Genomic DNA, 27,128 nt, shown 5'->3' on the forward strand with positions numbered 1-27,128 from the left:
AAGGTAAATCTTCTAGAACAGGTTTCCTCAACCTCGGCCCTCCAGATGTTTTTGGCCTACAACTCCCATGATGCCTAGCTAGCAGGACCAGTGGTCAGGGATGATGGGGACTGCAGTCTCAAAACATCTGGAGGGCCGAGGCTGAGGAAGTCTGTTCTAGAACATCAGTTGCTGGTACCCATCGGCCTTGAGAGATCATGGAGTGCGCCTCCAGGGGGGTAGTCCAACCGCTGTGTTAGCAGCACCGAAGTGACCTCCCTGGGGCGCAAGCCTGGGAAGTGTGTGTGGAGGTCCTGGGCTGCCCAGACCTCCCTCTTGACCTCATTGGTGGGGTCCAAAGGAAAGCACAGAACTGTATTTGGCACCAGGTTGGTTAGAGGGCTTGCCAGAAGGCAGCATACAAAGTGGCATCCAACTGACTTAGGGACTGCTCTCTGGATTTGTGTCGGGTTTACTCCTCAGCCTTTTCTTCTCCCAGAGATATCCCACAAGGCAGCAGAGGATTAGGGTCGGCGCTGTGGGTTAAACCCCAGAGCCTAGGACTTGTCGATCAGAAGGTTGGTGGTTTGAATCCCCGTGACGGGGTGAGCTCCTCTTGCTCGGTCCCTGCTCCTGCCAACCTAGCAGTTCAAAAGCGCGTCAAAGCTCAAGTAGATAAAGAGGTACCACTGCGGTGGAAAGGTAAACGGTGTTTCTGTGCGCTGCTCTGGCTTGCCAGAAGCGGCTTAGTCCTGCTGGCCACGTGACCTGGAAGCTGTACGCCGGCTCCCTTGGTCAATAAAGCAAGATGAGTGCCGCAACCCCAGAGTCAGCCACGACTGGACCTAATGGTCAGGGGTCCCTTTACCTTTACCTTTCTTTCTCCTAGATGGGCTACCTTCCCAGGTTGATGAGCCACAGTCCCTTTCTAAGAATATAAAGTGTCCAAAGTCTGGATTGCTTCAAACTGTGCTGCTTTTACCAACCTCTGTCCACGAATTTGTTAAGACTCGATCCATTAAGCACATCCAAGGGTACCTTATAGGTGGCTAACTTGCAGCCCTCTGACTGTTGTTGGGACTCAGTCAGTCCCAGCCAGCATGGCCAAGGTGAACCAGTGTGGTGTAGTGGTTAAGAGCAGTAGTCTTGCAATCTGGGGAACTGGGTTCGCGTCTCCGCTCCTCCACATGCAGCTGCTGGGTGACCTTGGGCCAGTCACACTTCTTTGAAGTCTCTCAGCCCCACTCACCTCACAGAGTGTTTGTTGTGGGGGAGGAAGGGAAAGGAGAATGTTAGCCGCTTTGAGACTCCTTCGGATAGTGATAAAGCGGGATATCAAATCCAAACTCTTCTTCAATGGTCAGGGATGTTGGGAGTTGTAGCCAAGCGCCATCTAGGCCAAAGGTTAGCTCCGAAGCAGCTAGAGCTCAAGCCAGCTGTGTTATCCCTTTCAGGGGCCTGTTTACATTCAGCCTCTTTGCAGACTGCCTCTGGGGACCTGGCGTTCAGCAAGAATCTGGGTCCTGCTTGGATCTTGGCCTCACCACTCTTCTAATGGGTGGGAGGTGCTTTTGCTCACAACATGCTTGCTGTTTTATGTGTTTTCCCAAACATGGGTCTCCAGCTGTTTTGGCACTACTAGCTAGCAAGTCAGGGATGATGGGAGTTGTGGTCCAAAATCAGCTGAAGACCCAGGTTTGGGAAACACTGATGTAAGTGCACAATGTAACTCCTAGAAGCCAGGAGGATGAACTTCAGCACCCTTTCCCCATTTCTAATAGTGTGATGCAAACAAAGAACAGAATGGGTGCAGAGGCATTAGGAAAACAGGTCTGCACTCAAGAGGTTGTGTGTGTGTGTGTGTGTGTGTACACAAACATGAACATTAAGTGTACTTAACGGTACAAGTCAAAGGTAAAGAACCTGCAGCCCGTCAGCTGTTTGGTGGACCATGCAGGGAGCTGTTTTATACACTCAGAGCACTGGATCTGTCTACTGACTGACAGTGACACTTCCCAGCCCTAGCAGCAAACGCTTGGAATTGAAACTGGAACAGCCTGCATTTCGGCTCTACAATTAAATTGCAGCCCCACTTACAGCCCTCATCAGTCCCAGCCAGCAATGTCCGTAGCCTGGGATGGCTGCAAGCCAAGAGCATCTGCAAGGCTCACATGTTCCCCACAGTTGCACTAAAGGGAAGGTGAGCTTTCATCCCCTCTGCTTGCGCTCTCACCAGTCATGGTCTTGCACCTGCATTTGTCCTGCAGCGCCAAGGAAGGCAAGGATCTTCTCAGACAGCCCCTCTGATTTTAAAAGTCTAGTGCTTCCTACCCACAGAGAACTGCACTGTCCAAGCAATGCAAGCTGCAGGAAGACGTAAGTTTCAGTGTTCTGCGTTATTTCTTTCCCATATCGGCAAGCAGGTGTCCTGCTCTTCTGCCAGGGCTCCCTCTGGCGTTGCAAAGTATTTACTGCCTCAAGGTATTTACTGCTTGCTTGCTGCTGTACTGACACAGCACCACAACAGATTGCAGGTAGACAACTTGGGACCCTGGCACACATACATTTGTTGCAAACTACCCACCCACCCCCGGTAGTTGAAAAGGATGTTTTAGAGATCCCTTTGGTGATCCTATACCTACTTCAGCTGCTCTTGAACAACCGCAGGAGCCAACACAGTGCAAGGAACCCACTGAACAGATTCCATTTCTCCTGTACTTTTTTTATTATTAAAAAAAACCTGATTATTATTAATGTATCTTCTTGGTGATGTATTCAGCATTTCAGCAGGAGGCTGCGCAGTTACAATGATCACAGGATTCCATGCACATAATCCAATTATGAGATAGTGATGGTGACTTACCAGAAAAAAATTCAACTATTTGGGTATGCTAGCATACTGCAAGTTGCCGTTTTCCCAGCCCTATCCCTCCATCACTCCAGTATTTAAATAATTGCCCAAGGTCAGATGCTATTTGGATTTGCTAAACATGCCCACACTAAGATGGAACATGCCATTTCATACACTGCAGCTAGGGATCGTGACATCGAGCTGTTTAATATATTGTAGGACAGTTCTGCTTTTCCAGCGTCATCTGTAGCAAAACAAACACACTCCTTGCATTTAAATCAGGACAGAGAAAATGAATGCATCCGACAGAAGATCCTTCAGCAACGTGTGATAATGAGAGGAGGGGATTTGAGTAAGACCACAAACAATGCAAGTACGCAGGAAACAGTCCTATTTTCATAGGCCACAATATCTATGTGACAGGAACAAAGTACAGTCGTACCTTGGAAGACATTCCGGAAGTCTGCTCCACTTCCAAACATTCGGAAACCAAGGTGCAACTTCCGATTGGCTGCAGGAAGCTCCTGCAGCCAATCGGAAGCCGCACTGGATGTTCGGGTTCCAAAGAACGTTCGTAAACCGGAACACTCACTTCCGGGGTTGCGGCATTCGGGATCCAAAACGTTTGACTCGCAAGGCGTTAGTCAACCATGGTACAACTGCATTGCCTAGATTTTTGTACCCTCAAATGTATACATTTATGTTACATGTCTGCTGTGTAGGACCTTCATGTGCGACTTCCATGTCATCAGCAGCACCAGCACCGGGGAAGCCTCCAAGTGTCATTTGACAACTCCTTTCAACCCCTACGCAGTACGGCCCAATGGTCAAGGATGATGGAAGCTAGATGTCTGCCAGACATGGTCAACATACTACGAAGATAGCAATGGCATGAGTTGTGGCATATGGCATAACATCCCTGAAGTGCTTCTCATTTCCTTCTGCAACAGCCCGGTTTCCTTCTTGGAACAGACATGGTACAAAAATTAAGTTACCAATTATGTAGTGCAAATGGAGCTTCTTCCACTACTTCGAGTTACACTTGTACCCAAGACTCTGCCCTGGAAGCATAAACGTTGTGTTTAGGTCTCCTCTCGTCTCATGCAGGAGATGCGGTTTGGCCTCCTACATGTCACTTCAGGGGAAAGCGCCTCATTTTTCACAGAGTGAGGGACCACCGCTGATTCTCACACACACACACACACACACACACCCCAATGAGGCCTCCAGATAGTCTAGTCTGGGCTTTCTTGCTCAGACCTCTCAACTGCAGTATCCCAGGTGGTCGTTCTACAAGACTTGACTTCCACGGTGCCAGAAAGAGATCCCAATTAGGAAAATTACAAGGCCAGGTGTTTGGTTTATCTTGACACACTTTATTCTGCTCATATTGATGGTTTCAGTGAATTTAGCTCGTTTATGCAAAGGAAACAGAAGGTGCATTATGGCCGTTAAGATAAGGGAAGGCAGGACAAGGAGGAACAAAGCACGGTATGGCTATCTGAGGTCCCGGTCAGGAGCTGCCCTAGCTTAGGCCATTTCTCACTATAGCAAGCCTCCCGGCCTCTGCTGGCTGCTCATAAGCCCTTCATGATGGAAGAGTCGACACCAGCTGTGGCCAAGCTCTTGACAAGTGTGCTCCACCCACAAAGCATGAGAGAGAACCACGCAAACACCAGCTAGGCTGCATATAAAGGTTCCTTCTACCAGGGTGCAGGTTTGACCGCAGTCTACTGAGCAAAGGATCTGCATGAGCACAGCATGGCTGCTGCAGGCAGGCAGGGACGTGGACCCGGCTGTGCTGTAAACTAGTCCTGCAAGATCTCCTGCTCCTGTCTAGGTGCTACATTCTTCACCTACGATCTACAGCGTTAAAGGTAGGGTACCTTTCCAGGGGGTGCTATGGCCTACGTTTTAAGTACAGTGGTACCTAGGTTCTTGAACTTAATCCGTTCCAGGAGTCCGTTTGATTCCCAAAACCATCCGAAAACCAAGGCGCGGCTTCCTGCACTCACGAGAAAGCCGCGTCGGATGTTCAGCTTCTGGAAAACATTCACAAACCGGAACACTTACTTCCAGGTTTGCGGCGTTTGGGAGCCAAGCAGTTTGAGAACTAAGGTCCCACTGTACCTGGGTTCTTCTCCCCTCCCACTTTAAAAGCAGCAACCCCCTTCTCGCTAACACTCAAGACAGAGGACGCAGACTCATTTTGGGTGGCAGAGGAGTGTTTGTTGGCGGAGATTAAAGAGTACATGAGCTGGTAAATCGACACATGCCAGAGGGAAAAAATATTACGGCTGTGTTCCTTACAAAGACAGAAACCACACGTGCGTGAGAAAGCGGCTGAAGTCCTCTGCATAGAGAAAGAAAGTCCCTTGCTTTAGGCACAGAGGGCCTAGGGGTGGGGGGTAAACTTTTTTGCCCATGCATAAAGAGATGGAGCAAGTGGAGAGGTAACAAGGGGGCGGGGGGAGAGAGAGAGACAGAGAGAGAGGCAAAACATACAACATCCATGAGAACAGAGAAGGAAAGCAAAAGAAAGCAGCCGGGAGGGCTTTCCTCTCAATACAGACGGCAGCAGATCAAAACCAAGATCTTGTCCGGAAGAGATCAAGAGGCCTCTTTAAACACCTTACTGTGTTTCCTCCCCAAAGCAGCGGCAGCAGCGTCACAAAACACGGACCCCGGATCCTCTTCAGGTGTGTTGCGCTTCCGCCAGCACAGCTCCGCTGAGACAGGAGAGGTTTATCCAAACCAGCAGAGCGCTTCGGCGTTCCTGTTCTCCTCGAAGCATCCCCCGAGGTGGGGGGAGGTGGGGGGAGATCAAGGAGATGGGCTCTGCAAATGAAATGCTGGTGCGTGGCAGTGGGCATGCAAAAAGAGTCAGCACCTTCACAGCATGCTATGGGGAGAGTATTCCTGGGTTAAAACATTGAAGGGCCCAGATCATATTGCTTTGTCCGAGGCCGCAATGGAGCCCCCAGTCGCTAGTTGACCATTCCTGTCCTAGAGCATTGCAGTCTCTAGATCTCCTTCCACCCTTCAACACTGTTCTCTTTCTGGCCAAACTCTGATTGGAGCCATATTGGAACACCCAAACGCCTCCCTTTCCCACCCCTCTCTGTGATTGTGCTTCATAGCTACGCCACTTCCTGTGTCTTCGACTGGCAGGCATGGCTGAACCCACTCTAAAGCAGATTTAAAACCCATTTGCACTGGGCTTCTCTTCCAATCAGGATCAATACAGCACCTCCATAGCATGTCAGGTGGCAAAATAAGCATGAATTCATACACACATGCTCACCACTGGGAGCATCATTAAGTGATGGCCAAAAACAGGAGTGATGAAAGGCTTGTATGTGAATCTGCATTCAAGCGGTCCCTGGAAACACTGGCATTCTGCGTGACCACCTCTGACCCAAGAAGCCTAAAAACTAGGGTAAGAATTCAGGCCTGTCATTGCACAGCAGGCCTGCTTTTTAGAAGGAAACCCTTCTATGACTCCCTAAGAGGCAAAGAGGGACATGCTGCTACTGTTTTGCAGCAGGACTTGGGGTCCAGCTAAGAAGCAAGTAGCCTGGGACTTGCTGTTTGAATAGCAAGCTCCATCTAAGTGCCGGAGTGTTCCAGCAAACCACATGGCCACAGAACTGCAAGATGCGCATATCTGACCCTACTTCTGACTATCCTGGGAATGCAAGCCTCCAGGAACGGTGCGCTTGCTCCCCGGAGCAGAGGAGACTGGATCCAACCAACATCTTTCCTGCTAGGGTTCGTGAGGCCAAGTGTTGCTCGAGGATTGCAAAGAGATGTCCCCCGTCTTCATAGGACCAGAATTTCTGCAGACGGAGCAAACACCATGAGCTTATGCCTCACATTAAGGGAACACTATCCTGGGGTCACAATATCCAAATCTTCTCCCTGGTGCTGGGGGGGGCTCGCCCCTCCTCTCTCCTCCCGCCACCTGTAGAGATGTAAGTAATGCTGTCCCAAAGCAAACACACGGCAAGAGAGGTGCAAGAGAAGCGGACACCTAGAGTAGGCCTCCAACCCGCAAGCGTCACTCAACCACCCCACACATTTCCTCCTCTCGTCCCGCTGCCACCCTCCAAGGCGAGGTGGCCTGCTCAGAGGCTGATGCAGCAGCAGCTGTGAAGGGGGAATCAACTCAAATCTGGAAACAGTGCGTTAAAGTCTCGTATGGAAGGCAAACAGAACCAAAAGGAAAACTGATGACTAAGCCAGAATGAAGGGAGAAAGGAAAGGAAAGGAGGAGGAGGAGGGAGGAGGAACACCTGGGACTGGAAAGGGAGATGGGGAAAGGAGGCTGCAGACTGGGGAGGGAGGGGGGAAGGGACCACATTCTCAGGTAAAAAAGTAGACTGGGGACAGGAAGCAACAGAAGGAAGAGAGGGGAGAGAACAAGAGGGCATGTTACACCAAGCCTCCCACACTGAACACAGGCTGAACATTCAAGGAAAGGAAGACCCACCCTTATTGCCATGCCTCTGCCCTCATCCAGCAGGCAAAACAACCCCATTATCCTAGAAGGCACCAGGGTCACAGATCTGCTGGTCTTCAGCATCACTCAGAGGAGAGAGGTAGCAGGTAGAGTTTGTCACACCCACAGGCCGGTGCTGTTTATCCGGTGCTCAGGGAGGGGTCACAAGCCCAGCCCCCCCTGGCTCCCCCCTTGGTACTTACGTGCAATTGCGATGACCACAATGGCACAGATCACTCCCAGCATGATCATCATCTGGGGAGAAGAGTCACCGTGAGCTCACACATTCTTCAACACAGCACCCCGCGCAGACAGACATCTCACCAAGGTGGACATTTTAAAAGATGCCTCGTACCAAGCGAGACCGCACGTCCGCTAAGCCTCTTACCACCAACCTGGTGCGCCCCCCCCCCCCGGCACTGTAAGTACCCATCATCCCCAAGCACTAGAGCTGCTGGCTGGGGCTGAAGAGAGCTAGGAGCCCAGAGCATCAGGGAGAATATCAGGTTGATTAAGGCTGGTCTATTATAGCAGCCAGGGACGCAGGTGGCACTGTGGGTTAAACCACAGAACCTAGGATTTGCCAATCAGAAGGTCAGCGGTTCGAATCCCCGCGATGGGGTGAGCTCCCGTTGCTCGGTCCCTGCTCCTGCCAACCGAGCAGTTCGAAAGCACGTCAAAGTGCAAGTAGATAAATAGGTACCACTCAGGTGGGAAGGTAAACGGCGTTTCCGTGCACTGCTCTGCTTCGCCAGAAGCGGCTTAGTCATGCTGGCCACATGACCCGGAAGCTGTACGCCAGCTCCCTCAGCCAGTAAAGCGAGATGAGCGCTGCAACCCCAGAGTCAGTCACGACTGGACCTAATGGTCAGTGGTCCCTTTACCTTTACCTTATTACAACTACCAGCAACTCTCTAGTCTCAGGCACATATTTTTTTATTCCCCAGCCCTGCTACCCATACATATATTTTCTCTGGAAATTCTAGGCATTGAACCTGGAATCTCAAAGCATTCATTCTACTTCCAATAGATGGGCCCTCCCCCTCCAGTTCAGGAAACAGCAGCACAATAGGACTGTGACTGTTGTCTCAATCTACCAGTGTAAAATTGCTGTGTGCTCCCCCTCCCTCCAAAGCTCACCTTACAGTTCTTCCACCAATACTTTCTCTTGAGCGCTGCTGCACTGCTTTCGAATACTTGAGCACCAGCTTGGAGCGCATCTGCTCTTTCATCTAATTCCGATAGCTTCTGGTCTCGCTCCAAGACTTTGTCCACATTCACACGCATAATATCCACCACCTGAATGAGAGGGATGGAGGCGGGGGGGGGGGGGGAGAGAGAGAGAGAGAGAGAGAGAGAGAGAGAGAGAGAGAAGGAAGGAAGGAAGGAAGGAAGGAAGGAGGGAAGGGAAGGGAAGGGGAGGGGAGGGGAGGGGAGGGGAGGGGAGGGGAGGGGAGGGGAGGGAAGGAAGGAAGGAAGGAAGGAAGGAAGGAAGGAAGGAAGGAAGGAAGGGAAGGGAAGGGAAGGGAAGGGAAGGGAAGGGAAGGGAGGAAGGGAGGAAGGAAGGGGAAGGGGAAGGGGAAGGGGAAGGGAAGGGTAGGGAAGAGAGAAGAGAAGAGAAGAGGGACAGCTGAATTCACCTGGAAACGAAGAATGCATCAAGACCCAACGAGAACAGCTCAGGAGGTTAAGCAACTTACTTCTTCCACCTGCGCTTGGGTCTGTTGCAGGCGGCGATTGCTGGTCAAATTTGGGGGTGCTCCAGGGGGGCCTCCAGCGTTTTCTTCCCCTTCTTGCCCCGTCCCTGGTTGCTGAGCTGGATCAGACCTGTGGAGGCAAATTAGGTGCAAGAAGTGGTCACACTAATATTAAAGATATGTAACCACTTGAAAGAAACAATTAGGCCTAGGATTAGAATGGAATTAAATTTATAAATAAGAAAATGTACAATAAGGAAAGCTATGTAATATGATTAAGACTGTGATATGGTCTTTTGAAACACTGATATTGGAAACTGCTACATATAATTACTAAGAAATTCGGATGGAAGAGATTCGAGGAAGTCAATTACTATGTTTATGAAGATGGATGGTACTTAATTTTAATTAATTAAGTGGTAATATGCTGTATGTATCTTTTTTTCTCTTTTTCTTTTATTTATTGCTTGTCTTTATGTTAATCTTTTTTTCTATACTTTGTTTATCTACTGAAAATAATAAATATTATTTGGGGGAGAGAGAGAAGTGGTCACACGTGTCCGGTGCTCGCCCCGAAGAGATGTCCCCAACCTTTGGGGGAATAGGGGCACTTCTGGAGAGCTGAATGACTGCTGTGGGCACGACAGAAGAAAAACTGTTGGTGCTCAGAACATTCCCATCAGCCTCCAAACAAGCAAAAGATTAACACATCCCTCCCGACAGATAAGACGCAGACAGAAGAAAGCAGGAAACACAAAACAGGAAAGTCCCCAAAACAATACCCCCACCCAGGAAAAAAAATTAAAAATTTGGAAACTTGGAAACTTGGAGAGGCAATGTGCCTTGGTGGGCGGCAAGGGCGTGGCTGAGGACACCCAGATACCCACAGTGCCACATTGGGGCCCTCAGCCACAGAGATAAGCAACTAAACTGCAACTAGAAACGACAGCCCCAAATGTTGTATTCCTAGCAGAACAGAAGGCCAGCCAAGGGCATTCTAAAGCTGGAAAAGACACAGAAGAGGGTAACCAAAAATGATCAAAGAGCTGGGCTACTTTCCCCACGAAGGAAAGTGAAGAGCACCCAACTGCTTTTCCTTAAGCCAAAAGAAAGACTCAAAACATGAGATGATTGCGCACAGAAGAGAGAAGCTTTTCTCTTCGTCCAACCGTGGAACTCAAGGTCACCCAAGAAGAACTTCAAGCAAAGGGTTGTACAAGACGCAGTGAAGACCACTAGCTTAGATGGCTTGGAGCACAGATGGAGGACCTGTGGTGCTTCAACAGTTGTAAGACTACAGCTCCCATGATGCCTAACTACTGGCTATGCTGACTGGGATGGATCTACACGATTTGCTAATCTACATCTGGAAGACCACAGGTTCCCCATTTCTGGCTTAGAAGACAGGTCTCCACATCCACATGCCATGAGTAGCCAAAGTAGACCTCTATGCTCATAGGAAACATCTCTCTCAAGACCAGCTTGCTAGGGGACAAACAGAGGCAGGAACCTTTGCCTCTATACCCTTCTTACAACTTCCCAGATGCATGTGGCTGGGTTACCGCTGGCCTGATCTAGTGGGGCTCATCTAATGCTCTTAAGCTAGGAAATGCCACAGAGATTGCAACTGAAGCTAAACACGCCAAGTGAGATAGAAATCAAGAATACAAACAGCTGATAATAAGCAACGATGCTGTGAGATCTTACTGCTCCTCAACTGGTTTTTGACCTGCCAGGGACACCTGTCCATGAGGGATAAAATCAGGGCGACACAGCTGGTATCATGGGCAAGTATGAGCTATGAGCCCAGGATGTCACCTCAGCAACAGTCTAGGCAGTTGTAGGCAATCCACTATCCGCCTAAGCATCCCCAACCTGCAATATGGGAGGACTGGCCTCCCCTACAAGGCTGTTGTAAGGATTCCTAGGATGTCTATGTGTGAAGCTCTGTAATACTGTGGCTGCGATTACACCGCCAGAGCAAACGTCGCAGCAAACAAGGTCAAACGGCTTCTTCAGCATCCAGAGAAACCTAGCAAGCTCCCAGGTCTGTTAAGGTGTGGGCAAACACAAAATAACTGCTGTGTCACAAGGCTGGACCATTGCTGTTCTTTGCCACAGGAGAAATTTGCTACCCAATACCCTTGGGTTTTTGCTGCCATAATAATTCCTTCCTGCAGCGAGAGAGGAGAGGTCAGGGGAACTAGCAGTTAAGCCCCAGTTTTGAGAGAAAGGCTGGGTTTCTTGCATGGCAACTGTGGGCATGGAACGAAAGCACCAGGATATCCTGGACCAATGACTAGTCTAGCACAATCTGCCATAAGGTGTTTGAGGCAGCACCACTGGGCAACCATTGGTTGGCCCATAGATAAAAGGACATGGATAGAGGCATGCTTTCACGGAAGACGGCAAAGACTTCATAGTTGCAGAAGTCCAAAGGAAAGCAGAGACAAAACTGAGTGTTTCTACTCTAAGCCACCCTTCTGTCTCAAAACCACAGGTCTCTCTTCTCTCCCATCCCTCAATATCTGCTACCCAGATCTCTAGGGTCAGCTTAATATAATTTTGCTGAGCTCTGACGGATTCCTCCACACACAAGCTCATGCAAAGGCGGTTTCCGCACTCCCTTCCCCCGCCCCTAGTGGCACATGCCAGGCAGAACCGCCTCGGTCACACATGACACCCAACCCAAAGGTTTGGGCGACTTTCTGCTTTACCCCAACCGCAAAACCCGCATTGGCTTGACCACCGTCCTTTCGACCGTTCCCGCATATTTACATTCACACGTGCAGGCACCGTCACGTGCGAAAAAGCCCCCCATAGCCATCCCCGCGCATCTATTCCCTTTTTCCTAGCCCACACACACAACGGAGCCGCCCTTAGCTTCGCTACGAGCAGCCAATGTTTCGAACGGGAAGCGATGCTGCGGGACACGGGAGACAGAGCGGAGAGCCGGGCAACTGCTGCAGGCAAAAAAATAAAGGAGAAAAGCGCAGCTGGCCGGAAAGCCGCGGCCACCTGGGGCGGGATGCTGCGCCATCCGCGCCCCATCTGACTTCAGCCCCGGGCAGCCGGGCACGGACGGCGGGAAGGAGATCGGGGGCGGGGGCGGGAGCGGGTGCTGCAATGCGCAACTCGGCAGGTGCCGCAGCCGCGCAGGGGAAGGCGGCAGCGCAGCGCAGGACGGACCGCAGCAGGGCAGGGCGGGCTCCCTCCCCCACCACCCAGCCCGGCTGCTGCTACTCACATGGCCGGCTTCGGCTCGGGGAGACCCCTTTCCTCCGGAGCGCTGGACGGAGCGTGCGGAGCGAGGATCGACGGCCCAGCCGGGGGAGCGTCCGCGTCAGTGAGCCTCTCCCGCCGGCGCTCGGAGAACGACTGCTGCAGCAGGAGCCGCGCTGCTGCCCCGCGCGCTTTATAGGCGGCCCGAGGGGGCGGTCCCTCGGGCCCTGGCCACGCCCTCCATTGTTGCCGGCCCAGCTCGGCGAGCCAATAGGCGCTCACGCCGGAGCTTCTCTTGGCCGCCGAAAGAGACACTCCCCCGCCCTGCAGCCAATCAGCTCCCTACTCCATCTGCATACTTCGACGGTGCTCTCCCAGACCTGCCTTAATTATTAGACGGGAGCGTGAAATCTCAGCTTCCGTTTCTCTGATGCTTTTGGGGTTTTCTTTTGGCCCCCAGGGCGGAAGCGGGAGAGTTGCGTGTCGAGGTCACTGGAGAGAGCCAGGATTTGACCAGGGGCGAAAGGAAGGAGTGATGTATGGAGGTGAGAGCTGGACCATCAAGAAGGCTGGTCGAGGAGGAATGGATGCTTTTGAATTCTGGTGTTGGAGGAGACTCTTGAGAGTCCCATGAACTGCAAGAAGATCAAACCTCTCCATTCGAAAGGAAATCAGCCCTGAGTGCTCACTGGAAGGACAGATTCTGAAGCTGAGGCTCCAAGACTTTGGCCACCTCAGGAGAAGAGAAGACTCCCTGGAAAAGACCCTGAAGTTGGGAAAGATGGAGGGCACAAGGAGAAGGGGATGACAGAGGGTGAGATGGTTGGATAGTGTTCTCGAAGCTACCAGCATGCGTTTGACCAAACTGCGGGAGGCAATGGAAGACAGAGGAGTGCCTGGCGCGCTCTGGTCCAGGGGGTCACGAAGAGTCGGACACGACTAAATGACTAAATAACAACAAAAGGAAGAACACTGCTCCATCTGGTCAGCCGTGAGTCTTCCGGGTTTCAGGCGGGCGTTTGTTATTGCATTCAGTTGAGCGCTGGATTTGGGCTGGAAAGAGGTAGACTAGATAAACGCGTCTTTTGCTGCAACCTGAAGAATCGTAGAGTTGGAAGGGCCCACGAGGGTCATCTAGTGCAGTGTTTCCCAAACGTTTTTGGGCAACGGCACACCTGTTTACCGGGGAAAAATCTCGCGGCACACCACCATTAAAGCCCCGCCCCGTGACGTCAGCGCGCTGCGTCACGCCGGGAGGGACGCACAAAAGTGAAAGTTTTTTCCCTTCCCCTTGCCGGGGTGGGAGGAGGCAGCAGAGCGAGGGATTGAGGGACGGTGGCAGCTGAGGCGGCGGCTGTTGTGGTGGTGGTGGCGATAGCGGGCGGAGGAGGAGCCGTCGCCGGGAGTTGCTGCTGCTGCTGTTGCTGCTGCTGCCCGGACATGCCGGCCTCCTCCTCCTCCGCTGTCTCGCGCTCCTCCCTTTTGCGCGCGCTGCCCCGCCGCTCGGCACCAGCACCGCGGAGCCGCCCCCGGCTCGACGCGGATCCTCGCCGCCGCCGCCTCTCGCCGCCCGACTCGCCCGCCTCCCTCCCACGGCACACCAGCCGGTGTCTCACGGCACACTAGTGTGCCGCGGAACACCGGTTGGGAAACACTGATCTAGTCCAGCCCCCTGCTGTGCAGGAGCCTTTTTGCCCCATGTGGGGCTTGAACTCACATTCTGCTGCCATGCTGAGCAGCAGATTCAGCAAGTCTTCTGGCTGTTTCTGCTTTTTAGCTTCTCAGACAGATCTGGCAAGCCAATCTGATGTGATCCAACAGAACCGGTCATCTGGCAGAGTTGGGAGTTCAAAGGGCAACAACTCTCTGCCAGTTCCAATTAGGTGGCTCATATGCGTGAATGAATGTCCCCAGTCTTGAAGAAGCCATTGTAGGTCAATTCCCACCCGTTAGGATGGCCGTAGTATTAGCACTGGCAGACAAGTAATTTTTAACACACTGATAAAAGATTATTCAACCTACCAAAGAAGCAGATACAACTACAGCACAACATTAGTGAATTATGTGTGTGTAATTGTAATATACAATATAAAATACTATAATATAGAAATAATAAAATATTTATATATATGTTACTGCAAATACTAGGCAAATGTTTTTAATTATTTTTATGCAATTTTAAAAGAATAATAAGACAAGTTTAAAATGACTGGAAATTCCTCAAAAATTAACAAAAGTAGGTATTTTTGATGTAATTTACCGAGCAAAATTGAATTATATTAATTTAACCCAAATCTCTTTCGAATTCCCAAGTCACGTTGCAACTTTTTAGCATCCCTTATTTTGGGAATTTGAAAGGTAAAAAAAATTCAACACGTCCTAGCAGGGCGTAGTCAAACTATGGGATTCTCTCCCCAAGGTACGTAAAAAAGTAAAGGACCCCTGGACGGTTAAGTCCAGTTCAATTTGACTTTGAGGTTGTGGCACTCATCTTGCTTTCAGGCTGAAGGAGCCGGCATTTGTCCCTAGACAGCTTTCCGGGTCATGTGGCCAGCATGACTAAACCGCTTCTGGTGCAATGGAACGGCAAGCCCAAGAGCCTCAGTGGCTTAGACCACAGAGCCACCCACATCACTTCTCCCCGAGGAGGCAGTGATGGCAACCAACCTCGATGGCTTTCAAAGACAATTAGACAAATTCATGGAGAAGGCTATCAATGGCTACTAGCCACGATGGCTCTGCTCTGTCTCTAAAGCAATACTTCTGAATACCAGTGGCTGCAAACCATGGGAGATGAGCGTGCTCTTGTGCTCTCATGTTCTGCTCGCTAGTTTCCCACAAGAATCTGGACGACCACCATGAGAACAGGATGGTGGGAGGTCTGGGCAACGTATCAATACATCGTCCAAAATCGGTTTGAAGTCTGCATCCCTCCCCCTTTCCTTTTTCCTTCTATGATGGAACTCCTAATTGGGGACTTCCCTGACTGTTTTTTTCTGGCCCACGTAGGACCAGTCTGGACAGTAGGCCTTGGTAAAGATTTGACGTTTTCATCCCCAAAAAGTTTTTTGATTTGAGTTCTACTGAAATGAGGCTGCATTTTAATGTTGTATTTTAATCTTGTTTTTAAGTTGTATTTTAATCAATTGTTTCATACTTGGTGTTAGCCGCCCTGAGCCCTGAGTCTCGGCTGGGGAGGGAGGGGTATAAATAGAATTTATTTTTTATCATCATTATTATCATCATCATCATCATCATCATCATCATCATCATCATCATCGTGATAATGGTTTCATAATATTTGACATGGCGATAATATCACAAAACACAATATGTGTGTGTGCTATGTAAAAAACTGTGATATGGGAAAAACCGTGATGCCAGCCATCACTTCTCTCATGATTCCTGCTGCCCTTTTGCTCTGTACTATAAAATAGCAGGTGGAACAATACATTATACGTAAGTAAAAATGCATCAGTTTTGGACCCCTAAGTAGTAGCAGTTGCCAGGACATTACCTCAGTCGCCTCTACATGCTTATTTCAGACATCATGATATATTGGTCTATCACAATGTTTAGGTAAAGGTAAAGGGACCCCTGACCATTAGGTCCAGTCGTGACCAATTCTGGCGTTGTGGCGCTCATCTCGCTTTACTGGCCGAGGGAGCTGGCGTACAGCTTCCTGGTCATGTGGCCAGCATGACTAAGCCGCTTCTGGAGAACCAGAGCAGCACACGGAAACGCCGTTTACCTTCCCGCTGGAGTGGTACCTATTTATCTACTTGCACTTTGACGTGCTTTCGAACTGCTAGGTTGGCAGGAGCAGGGACTGAGCAACGGGAGCTTACTCTGTCATGGGGATTCAAACCGCCGACCTTCTGATCGGCAAGTCCTAGGCTCTGTGGTTTAACCCACAGCGCCACCCGCATCCCTTCACAATGTTTAGCTGGTGATATATCACGATGTGACGATACGATACTCTTTATTGTCATTGTCCCATGCAGAACAACAAAATTGAAAATATCTACATCAGACATTCAAAAACCCACAAGCCTGCTATCCCAGCTATCCCAGCCTGGTTAGCCCCTAAAACTCTGATACCCCATAACTGAATACAATATATTCACATAAAGGCTACCGTACACTGCATTTAAAACCAAAATCGCATTTGAATAGAAACAGTTTCTCAGGCGGCTAGTCCTAGTCTTTATAACCCTGGACTTTCTTCCAGAAGGCAGAAGCTGAAAGAGATCATTTCCGGGGTGTGCACTATCCTGCACTATCTCTGCAGCTTTCTTATGGCACCTGTAAGTATAGGTTTGATGCAAGGTGGGAAGAGTGCACCCAATTATTCTCTCCACAGTCTTTACAACCCTGGAAAGCTGTGTGGAATGCTCTCCCCACAGGGAAGCTTGCGTGATGGTGGATGCGTGATGGGGACGAGGCTGGTACTGTGGTCTAAACCACTGAGCCTCTTGGGCTTGCCGATCAGCAGGTCAGCGGTTTGAATCCCCATGACAGAGTGAGATCCTGTTGATCTGTCCCAGCTCCTACCAACCTAGCAGTTCGAAAACACACCAGTGCAAGTAGATAAATGGGTACCGCTGCAGTGGGAAAGTAAACGGCGTTTCTGTGCGCTCTGGTTTCCATCACGGTGTTCCGTTGTGCCAGAAGCGATTTAGTCATGCTGGCCACATGACCCAAAAAGCTGTCTGTGGACAAACACCGGTTCCCTTAGCCTGAAAGCGAGATGAGCGCTACAACCCCATAGTCGCCTTTGTCTGGGCTTAACCGTCCAGGGGTCCTTTACTCTTACCTTGGATGTTATTTCAACACCAGGAAAAGACCTTTTTATGTTCCCAAACTGTCTTACTCTCATGCTGCTTGGTGTTTGTTTTTATTTCTGCTGCTTTTATATGTTCTTTTATACCGTATTAACATTTCAATTTTTGTTGTCATTTTAGCTTTCTAAAAGCTGGCTTAGGAACCTGTTGAAGGGTCCGTATGAAAATTGCAATGCAGAAAAAAAACTGTCGCCTTGCCCACATAGTTTGTAATGCCATCTCCAAAATTCGCAATAGCCAGAAAGCGAGAATATGCCTGTGAGAAAAGCTGAGCCCTTTTCCTGTTTTTTCTTAGGCATAGAACATCTACCAGACAGACGAGAGGCAGTCACAGGCTAAATTTAAAGAGAGGAGCAATTGCATAACAGCCTAAGATATTTTCAGGACCTCCTCCATCTATAATTGCCTTCTCTATATGAACCTTCTTGAGCCAGTGTGCTCTCTGGCACACTGACCTCTGAAATATTGTTGACAAGGACAGGGCCTTCTCAGTAGTGGTGCTGTGGTTTTGGAATACATACTTGAGTCTGAACAGTGCTAAATCAGACATTATATTTTTATTCAGACAGACTCAATTTCATTTCTTTTCTATAGCTGATGATTCATTTCACCTAGTACAGTGGTACCTCGGGTTACATACGCTTCAGGTTACATACGCTTCGGGTTACACACTCCGCTAACCCAGAAATAGTGCTTCAGGTTAAGAACTTTGCTTCAGGATAAGAACAGAAATCGGGCTCCGGCGGCGCAGCGGCAGCAGGAGGCCCCATTAGCTAAAGTGGTGCTTCAGGTTAAGAACAGTTTCAGGTTAAGAACAGACCTCCAGAATGAATTAAGTACTTAACTCGAGGTACCACTGTAATATTATTGATTGTGCACTTAATTTTGTTACACTCAAAATAATGGTTAAAAATTGTGATTATTTAAATGCAGAAAAGTGGCTTATAAAATATTAAATATATAAACTACCTTGATGACCAGTTTACTATTTATATTATTTATTGTGTTATTAATATTGTATTATTAAAAAAAAATGGCTGGCTTCAGGTTTATTATTCCTCTCACCTCTGGCGACCATTGACAGAAATATGTATTCTAATCTCAAACAAAAGAAAAGGCTGACTTCTTTGGCAGGGCATTGTTTTTTGACACTGGTCTTCAGGACGCATTAGAGCTTAATTCTGTTTCCCTCCTGAAGTGCTTTTAAGTAACACGGCAGCCAGTATTGTATCTGGAATGGTTCTGTACTTTATGCAGCCGAATTAGTTTGCCATTTTATTAATGCTCCCTGCATGTTTGAATTTCCTTCCCTGATTCCCTGTGAAGATTGCTACTGCTCGGTATCACATTTTGGGGAATAGCCTTGCCTATTCCCAAGTCCATCTTAAGACTGATGACAGAAACCCTGACAGAAAAGTGTTTACAACACAATCACATCCTGTCAAACAGGGTGATATGCAAAGATTTCATGAAGCACTTTGATGTGATCAGTAATGCTATTATTACAACTTACAAGCAATTCATACTTTATGCGACAGACATGTCCAGCATTCCTCTTAAAGACAATGACAATCTATTGTTATGAAAGGCGCTCACAAGAATGAAAAGTGGAAGAGGGATTTGACTCATTCTGCCCCCCCCCCTTTCCAGGACTTCAGCTGTGAATTAAATTGGCTGCTGTTGCATTGCACGACTCAAAAGGCACCACTGCTGATCACTCACATGGCTTTTACTGCGGCCCTAAACCCTCTCCTAGGGTGTATGGGGTGCTAAGGGAGGGATAGTACCTCTGGTGGGGGCACACTGTGCTCCTTCTGGGATAGTTTTCCACCTTTGGTCCCCACCTTGCACTCAGCTCTCACCTGTGGCTCCTATAAGCTGTCAGCATGCAACAGCGGCCACACCCCAGGAATGATGGGGTTCAGCCAGGCAAAAGCTACGGTCAGGCAAAGAATCATAGACACCGAGAGACAACAGGGCTGCTCTAGGTGCCCCGACTATAAAATTGGAGAAATAAAGAGAGATATAGCCGCACCGGCAGCATATCTCTTCTTTCTCGTATCTAAACATGCAAGAAGGGACTTTACACTTCCCAGAAGCTCGGCTCTGCCCTCGCCGGTCCTGGAAGGAGCCTTTAAAAAAGTCCCATATGCTCAGAGACTTTGTGCCTGTTCTTTGGGAGAGATAGGAAGCCCAGAACACTTGTTCTTTAGATGTCCCTTTTATGAAGAGGCACATAGTAAGACCATTGATCCCCTACTGGTGAGGCTCGCTGACCTCCCGGAAATGCAAAAATTCAACCTTTTCCTGTTAGGCAAAGATCAGAAGACAACCTGGATGGTCGCCAGATTCTGTGTACAGATCTGTAGGTACAGACCATCTCCCAACTCAAACTGGTTCGTTATGAAAATCCCCAAACTCGGCTCCATGTGTGACTCTGGATCAACTCCCTGCGGTAGTTTATTTTTGTACATTGTTTTTAAATTTATTGTTGTATATTAATTGTTTGTTTTCCTCCGTGACTGTACCCCCAAGTGTGTTTTATAAGCTGGTCTCCGACCGTAATAAATTATCTATCTATCCCAGGAATGACTTAGACTGGCTGGCTAAACCAGGTGAGGGTAGCCGATGGGTCTCAAACCCTCAGTGAGTTATGGAGATCCCCTGCATGTGAAAACAGGCTCTGGCGGATTGAGCGGAGGAGACCAATAGTGGATCCAACGGTCAAGAAGGCAGTTTCTGCACATGCTGTTGTGGGAAGTGAGGGGCAGATGAGGCCTGTCAACCTGGGAAAGTAGCCCACCCAGAAGGAAAACTCTGATCCTAAAACTCAGCTTCCTTGAAGGATATCTTCTAGAAAAGAAAGGGCTAAGGAGTAAACCCTACACAGATCCTTAGTGGAGTCCCTAAGGCAGTTGGATGGCGCCTTGTACACCTCCTTCCAGCAAGTCCTACAGCCAAGCTGGTGCAAGTCCCAGGACCTCCATATACGCTGCCCAGGCTTGAGGTGCTAGTTTGACACACTAACCCCTACAGTCATACCTTGGAAGTCGAACGGAATCCGTTCCAGAAGTCCGTTCAACTTCCAAAACCTTCCTGCAGCCAATCGGAAGCTGCAGAAGCCCCGTTGAATGTTCAGGTTCCAAAGAACGTTCGCAAACCGGAACACTCACTTCCAGGTTTGCGGAGTTCGGGAGCCAAAACGTCCAAGGCATTTGGAATCCAAGGGACGACTATACACCACATTGGCTTCCTAGAGTACTTCTGCTATGGGGCAGCTATATAAATTAAGTAGGTAAATAAATAGGAGGAAAGCAAGATGTCACTTAGAGAAGGATCCGAAATGTTTTCCTTGAAGCTTGAATTCGTTTTATTCTGGATTGTTCTATTCTATGTTCTAATGTGTTGTAAACTGCTTTGAGATGATTTTCTCTTTAATGGAATAAAATAATAATAATAATTCATTGGGGGGGAATGGCACCTAAACATTCCACTGTGATGACAATGACAGATGGGGGGAAATGTGTGTAGCAACCTCTGGTTTTTGCATGGTTGGAATGTAGCCCACATTACAAAGTGGTGCCACCCATCACTAGCTTGTATGCCCCTTCCCAATATCTCTACTAGGACATGTAGCCCTTGGACCAAAAAAAAGTCACAGCAGTACACTCACAATGGGACATTAGTACATTGTACAGGAATATATTGGTAGACGAAGTGGCGTACAATGGAAACATAATCAGAATAAGATCATTAGAACAACTTTACACATCCACAGTTCTCTTTCGAGCCCTAAGAACGTGAGCAAATATTTTGCACCATGTTCTTCGGGACAGATGCTAGCGAACGAGGAGCTGCTCTCAGCGATGCTTCCCAGTGCGGTTATAACGCCTGTACAGATATCTAATCCTCTTGTTCAGGTTGTGGTAATCATCCACGAACATTCGGTCACCCACCATTTTCTTTTTGCGGATGCATCTCTGAAGTTCATTCCCCCGCCAGCCACGTAACCATTTGGGGCCGGTGATCAGGTCCTTGGGGTGTGCCTTAAAGTCCCCTAAAAAGAGAGAGAGAGACAACAGACATAAAAAAGAGGTCAGCCTTGGGGCTGTAGGCCAAAAAGCCAGACATTGTCCTTTTCCACTTTTGCACACGCCTCCCAACGCACCCATGCTGCCCTGCCAACCTCCTGAGCATGAAAGTAATAATAAAAATGCTGTCAGCGATTGGCAGGAGCTGGAGTCTGACCAGGGGCAGAGGGATCAGTGATTTGGGGGAAACTACATCGGCTAGGGGGGCAAGAGTCGGAGGCAGGGGAAGCTTCGGAGCTGCAGGATGGAGCACAGGATGGGTTGAAAGAACAGGAGGAAGAGGCAGGTCAGGTAAGTGTAGGGCCCATGTGCTTCTCCACCCTCTCCTGCAGCAATGTCTCCCAGCACCAGGAGAGGACTGAAAAGGGAGGAGCAGAGGCAGTTGCCATGCAGGCAGAGTCTTGGGCTGTGACGGGGGTAGGTACATAAAGTGGTGGAGGGGGAGTGTTAAGTATTATCCTTGACAATAAAGAGTTAACTATCTGCCGTGTGCATTCCTTCGGTTGGGAAGCACTCCTAACAAATACCTATTAACAGATATACATGTCTTTCCCTTACTGCTTGTCACCAAATGCCAGCACATCTCCCCGAGAGTGAGGCTTAATGTCAGCTCCCTTCCCCCTCCCTCAAAAAGCAATGGGTTGAGGGACCCTCCAGAGCAGATTGGGGAACTGTGGAGGGCTACAGGGGGGGGGCAGGAGAGGAAGAGAAAGCCTGTGTTTGCTGACATAAAGTTGCACGCTACCCGATTTATCTGTTCAGTAACTCTGCATTCCCAATATTTACCCAGAATGCCAATATTGTCATAGACCCCAAACAGTGCTCGTTTCTCTGTCCATCGATCGACTGGTTTGGGGCGGGGGGGCTCCCGCACACGCATTTGGTCAGGGATTCCTGGAAGAGAAAAAGTGACCAGAAATGGTAGATCTGTCATTGCAAAAACTCCACCTTTGGGATCTGTTCTTTAGGTACTCACCTTGGAAATTCTCACATTGCATATGTCCAAAAATACTACTTACTCAGATTTAGATGTGGGCAACTTGGGATCAAGGCCTACCCATACTAATAAAATAATAATAATAATTTATTATTTATACCCCAACCATCTGGCTGGGTTTCCCCAACCACTCTGGGCGGCTCTCAATCGAATATGAAAAACACAATACAGCATTAAACATTAAAAACTTCCCAAAAAAGGGCTGCCTTCAGATGTCTTTTAAAAGTAGGATAGTGGCTTATTTCTTTGACATCTGATGGGATTGCGTTCCATGGGGCAGGCGCCACTATCAGTAAGTCCCTCTGCCTGGTTCCCTGTAACCTCACTTCTCACAGTGAGGGAACCGCCAGAAGGCCCTTGGAGCTGGACCTCAGTGAATGATTGGGATGGAGATGCTCCTTCAGGTATACTGGACCGAGGCCAGCATAACAGTTACAGCGTAATGGTTACAGCCGAGGAGCAGAAATTCCAGAAGGTGTACAATATTGCAGCCAGAGTTCTTGGAGAAGGGCTTCTGCTGATAAGCTCATGGGACTTACGGAAAAAAGTGTTCCTTCAGGTACTGAAGTCTGAGGACCCATGTGGCACTTTATAGGAGGGGAAATTGGCATCTTAAACTGGGTCCAGAAACAAAGCAGAACATAGTTATGACCCTTAAAGGATTAGCCGCCACTGGTATTAAACAGGGACACCCCACAAGCACCCCTCACGAGAAGGGTTGACTCCACCCCTCTGCAGGAGTGTTCCCCACTGAAGTCAAATCTACATGCGCCAGGCACAGATGAACGCTAACTAGGAATTGTTTCTAGGGATTAAGTCACCAGGAATCAAGCAGCATTAAAATCAACAGGATTTGCTTCTGATCTGAGTGACCAAGCTCACAGAAGCTAGCGTGACTCAAAAGTTGGGTCCCCAGATGCTGACATGAAAAATCCCAAACCAGCATCATCAAGTATTCCAAAAGGACTGGAGTAAATTTATATATTTGAAAGATTATTGTAATCAAGTAACATCACTAGCAGGGTTGTCTGAAGACTTGTAATGAGAAATTCTCCCCCTTTTTATATTTATTTAACTTTTGAGGTGTTTTGTAATGAGCATAATTAGAACTGGAAAACGTATAAAATGCAGTGATATAAAGGTTAATTTTGAAAGCCATGAGGCAGGAGGGAAGGAAGTCGAGGGGCTCTAAGGAGAGATAAAGTTGATAATAAGGATGTGATTGTATATTATTAAATGGAAAACTAATTTATATGTGTGTGTTTTCCATTTTTATAAATATAGATACAGTGGTACCTCAGGTTAAGTACTTAATTCGTTCTGGAGGTCCGTACTTAACCTGAAACTGTTCTTAACCTGAAGAACCACTTTAGCTAATGGGGCCTCCTGCTGCTGCCGCGCCGCCGGAGCACGATTTCTGTTTTCATCCTGAAGCAAAGTTGTTAACCCAAGGTACATTTCTGGGTTAGCGGAGTCTGTAACCTGAAGTGTATGTAACCTGAAGCGTATGTAACCCGAGGTACCACTGTATAGATACAGTGGTACCTCTAGAAGCGAACGGGATCCATTCCGGAGCCCTGTTTGTATCTAGAAGCAAACATAACCCATGGCTGCGCGTCTAAGCGTGTGTGGGACACGTTTCGGCGCTTCTGTGCATGTGCGTGACGTCATTTTGAGCGTCTGCACAAGCGGCGAAACCCGGAAGCAATGCGCTCTGTTACTTCCGGGTTGCCGCAGAGTGCAACTTGAACGCGCTCATCCCGAAGCACATTCAGCCCGAGGTATGACTGTACAGTGGTACCTCAAGGTTACATACGCTTCGGGTTACAGACTCCACTAACCCAGAAATAGTGCCTCAGGTTAAGAACTTTGCTTCAAGATGAGAACAGAAATCGTGCTCCGGCGGCGCAGTGGCAGCAAGAGGCCCCATTAGCTAAAGTGGTGCTTCAGGTTAAGAACAGTTTCAGGTTAAGTACAGACCTCCGGAACGAATTAAAGTCTTAACCTGAGGTACCACTGTATAGATCAGCGGTCTGCAACCTTTAAGACAAAAAGAGCCACTTGGACCCGTTTCTGAAGGGAAAAAAACCTGGGAGCCGCAAAACCATTGCGACATTTAAAACAAATATATCTCCGGAGCCGCACTCTGACAGCGGGCAGGAAGGTGACGTCGGGACGGTGCGTGACTAACGCACGCACCGCCCCCATGCGACGTCACAGCCAGTACAGCGCCCGCCACAGTGGGGAGTGTCGGGGCGCACAATGCGCCTCCTCCCCTCGCTAGTATCCGCCCCGGAGCCGCGGCAAAGGTGTAAAAGAGCCACATGCGGCTCCGGAGCCACGGGTTGCAGACCCCTGGCATAGATAGATAGTTTTCCATTTAATAATATACAATCACATCATTATTATCCACTTTACCTCCCTGGCTCCTTAGAGCCCATCGACTTCCTTCCCTGGAGACTGTAGTCCAACAGCAGCTGGAGACCCAAGTTTGAGGAACCCTGAAGACACGATACACGAGGTCGGCTTTCTAAGCATTCAAATACTGTAATGGGAACTACGGCGACATGACTCCGGTGACGTCATCGCCAGGCGACTGCCCCCCCCCCAGCCCCAGCTACTTCTCCTCCGCGCAGACGGGCTGACGACTCACCCGTACTGAATGGCCGGCTTACTCCCGGCGCGAGGAAACTGCGGCCCAACAAGCCCCGCGAGGCTGACAAGAGCAGCGCCGCCGCCGCCATCGAGATCCCGAGTTCCTAAACCGCTTCCCTCACGAGTCAACTTCCGCCATCTTGGGACCTTCCCAGAATGCATCGCTTCCTCACAACTTCCGGTCAAGGATTTTCTTTTTTTTAATGGGAAGTGAATGAAATTACCATAGAGCTAGAAAGAGGGGGGAAATTCAAGACAATCTGGAATGCTTGGTTAGGGCTGAATAAAAGGGGCTAAAAAAAACAAAGAAAGCACTCTTTAAATAAATTAATTGGGGGGGTGAGCTGCTTAAAGAAACCAGTGAAGAAATTCGGGATTTTATCATGACTTCGAATGGATTACAGCATCTCCCTACCTAGAAGGAAAAGGTAGCAGAGAAAATCAGAGCTCATCCTGCGTCATATTTTGCGTGCTTAATTGCTTGTTGCTTACAAACATTCATTGAAATGTTATGATAATTCAACTGCGATCGGGGAGGGGCGTTTTAACTGACACTGTGGATATAGAAGGTTAAAAGGTGGGCTGGTAATGAGACTATTTGGGACTCTTACGAACCAAAAACCCTCCAGGTACCCGTAACTGTCCCGTCCTTAATTTGCAATCCATCAGATCCAGGGCTTAGTTCTATGCAGAAACATTGAGCTTTACTGATTTGCATGGAGCCGTATCATACTTTTAAGATGTTTTAAAAACTCTCTCTTAAAAAATCCATGAGCTCTTGTTTAGCTTATTTTTTAAAAAATGTATTTCATTGATTTTAAATGGCAAATAGCAATACAGTGCAGAAAAAACTTAATAAATAATTGTCGAAGTGGAATGCAGAGCCTTAACAAAAAGAAGAAAGAAAATATTGACGAAAGAGTTGTGGTGACTTATATTCCAATGAAAACTGTCAAATAAAAGTTTCGTTCCATAATGTTTCCATGCGGTGATGGTGGATGGAAAGAAACCATGTTCAGTCGATTTTGCAGAGTCTTAAGTTGTAACATAGCTGTCAACTTTTCCCTTTTCTTGCGAGGAATCCTATTCGGAATAAGGGAATTTCCCTTTCAAAAAAGGAAAACGTTGACAGCTACGTGTATAGAAAGTATTGGGGGTCCATATAGGAACGATGCCCGTATTTGCGAGATCCAGCTTCGAAAAGGTTTGCTCCCCAGAGATTTCCCGTATTTTGCTGCCACTAATTTAGCCAGTTGACGATACATACCTCGATTCTGTGGGGCAAAGTAGGATCAATAATAATAATAATAATAATAATAATAATAATAATAATAATAATAATTTATTATTTATACCCCGCCCATCTGGCTGGGTTTCCCCAGCCACTCTGGGCGGCTTCCAACTGAATATGGCCGGTTTCGTTCCTCATTTGAACGTGATCTGATTAATTGTGTCCAGTGCTTTTCTTTTTCTTTTAAAATGTTTAGAGGTGCTCTCATTTTCCTACTGATATTGAAATATACTGCCCCTCAATGAGGCCAAATTTAGATTCACAAAATGTTTAGGGGTACGCGTCCCCCTGCGTGTCCCCCCCCCCCCAGGAAAAAAAGCACTGATTGTGTCACTTAATAAGGGAACCAGAGGAACGACTATACTGTATTTCAGTAGTCCTAAAAAGAAAAGACAATTCTCCTCCGCTGAAGAAACTCACGTCAAAGGCAACCCAAAAGTTCCGTCTCGGAAGTATCGGGTACTTTCACATCTCTATACTTTTTGCTAAGCTCTAATTGGAATTTTGGGCCGTTAGGGGACCTCGCCCTCTGCACGTGATTGGGGCGGCCGGGCTCAGCGTCGTGATTGGGCGAGCGGGTGGCGTTCGAAGTGGCGGCGCGCATTTCGTCTTCTCTGTCTCTTATTGGGCGGCGGGTGTGTGCGCGCGCGCTGGGGGTGCTTCGTTCGGTGCTTCCCGCGCTTTCCCCCCATTCGCTGAGGCGCCGCCGGCGGGCCGGTCGTGTTCCGAGGTCTGCTCTGCGGGTCTCTGTCCTCCTGAGGGGATTCTTTTCCGAAGCGGCCATGGCCGACGCTCCTCCGCCCGCGGCCCCCTCGTGGGAGTTCAGCCTGCCCTTGTCGCCCGGCGACTTGCTCCGCGGCGCGGGGCCCTCGCAGTACGTGGTGCAGGAGGTGCTGCCCCCGAAGCAGCTCCCGGGGCAGCTGGCAGGTGGGTAGGAGGCGGGCGCTGACGTCGCCGGGGATCGGGGCGTGCCTACTCGGGAGTAAGGCTCCTTCCCGCC

The 27,128-nt window shown here is 48.9% G+C and overlaps 3 protein-coding genes across 5 annotated transcripts in view; 1 reads left to right on the top strand and 2 right to left on the bottom strand.

The window, feature by feature from the left end:
- Positions 1-4,185: 4,185 nt before the first annotated feature.
- On the bottom strand, positions 4,186-12,583 carry VAMP1 (vesicle associated membrane protein 1). The gene is made up of 5 exons (XM_083482074.1): positions 12,276-12,583; positions 9,032-9,158; positions 8,472-8,630; positions 7,535-7,586; positions 4,186-7,212 (listed from the first exon to the last, which is right to left on the bottom strand). Coding segments are annotated over exons 1-5 (357 nt in total). The 5' UTR covers positions 12,278-12,583; the 3' UTR covers positions 4,186-7,195.
- An 8,197-nt stretch (positions 12,584-20,780) lies between these two features.
- On the bottom strand, positions 20,781-24,966 carry MRPL51 (mitochondrial ribosomal protein L51). Its single transcript, XM_083482061.1, has 3 exons — positions 24,836-24,966; positions 21,972-22,079; positions 20,781-21,151 (listed from the first exon to the last, which is right to left on the bottom strand). The coding sequence occupies exons 1-3, from the start codon at positions 24,924-24,926 to the stop codon at positions 20,955-20,957; spliced, it is 396 nt and encodes a 131-aa protein (XP_083338187.1). The 5' UTR covers positions 24,927-24,966; the 3' UTR covers positions 20,781-20,954.
- NCAPD2 (non-SMC condensin I complex subunit D2) overlaps positions 24,802-27,128 on the top strand; it is a 28,380-nt gene continuing 26,053 nt past the window's right edge. The window contains exon 1 of one of the 3 annotated variants that reach the window (XM_083481658.1): positions 24,802-25,018. In XM_083481658.1, coding sequence (XP_083337784.1) covers positions 24,994-25,018 — 25 coding nt within the window. In that variant the 5' untranslated portion in view covers positions 24,802-24,993. Of the gene's footprint in view, positions 25,019-25,064; positions 25,266-26,677; positions 27,056-27,128 lie in introns of those variants that run through there. The other 2 variants (XM_083481659.1, XM_083481657.1) reach the window with 2 other exon arrangements.

The sequence above is a fragment of the Podarcis liolepis genome, assembly GCF_965112155.1.
Source record: "Podarcis liolepis genome assembly, chromosome: 17".
Classification (NCBI taxonomy): Eukaryota; Metazoa; Chordata; class Lepidosauria; order Squamata; family Lacertidae; genus Podarcis; species Podarcis liolepis.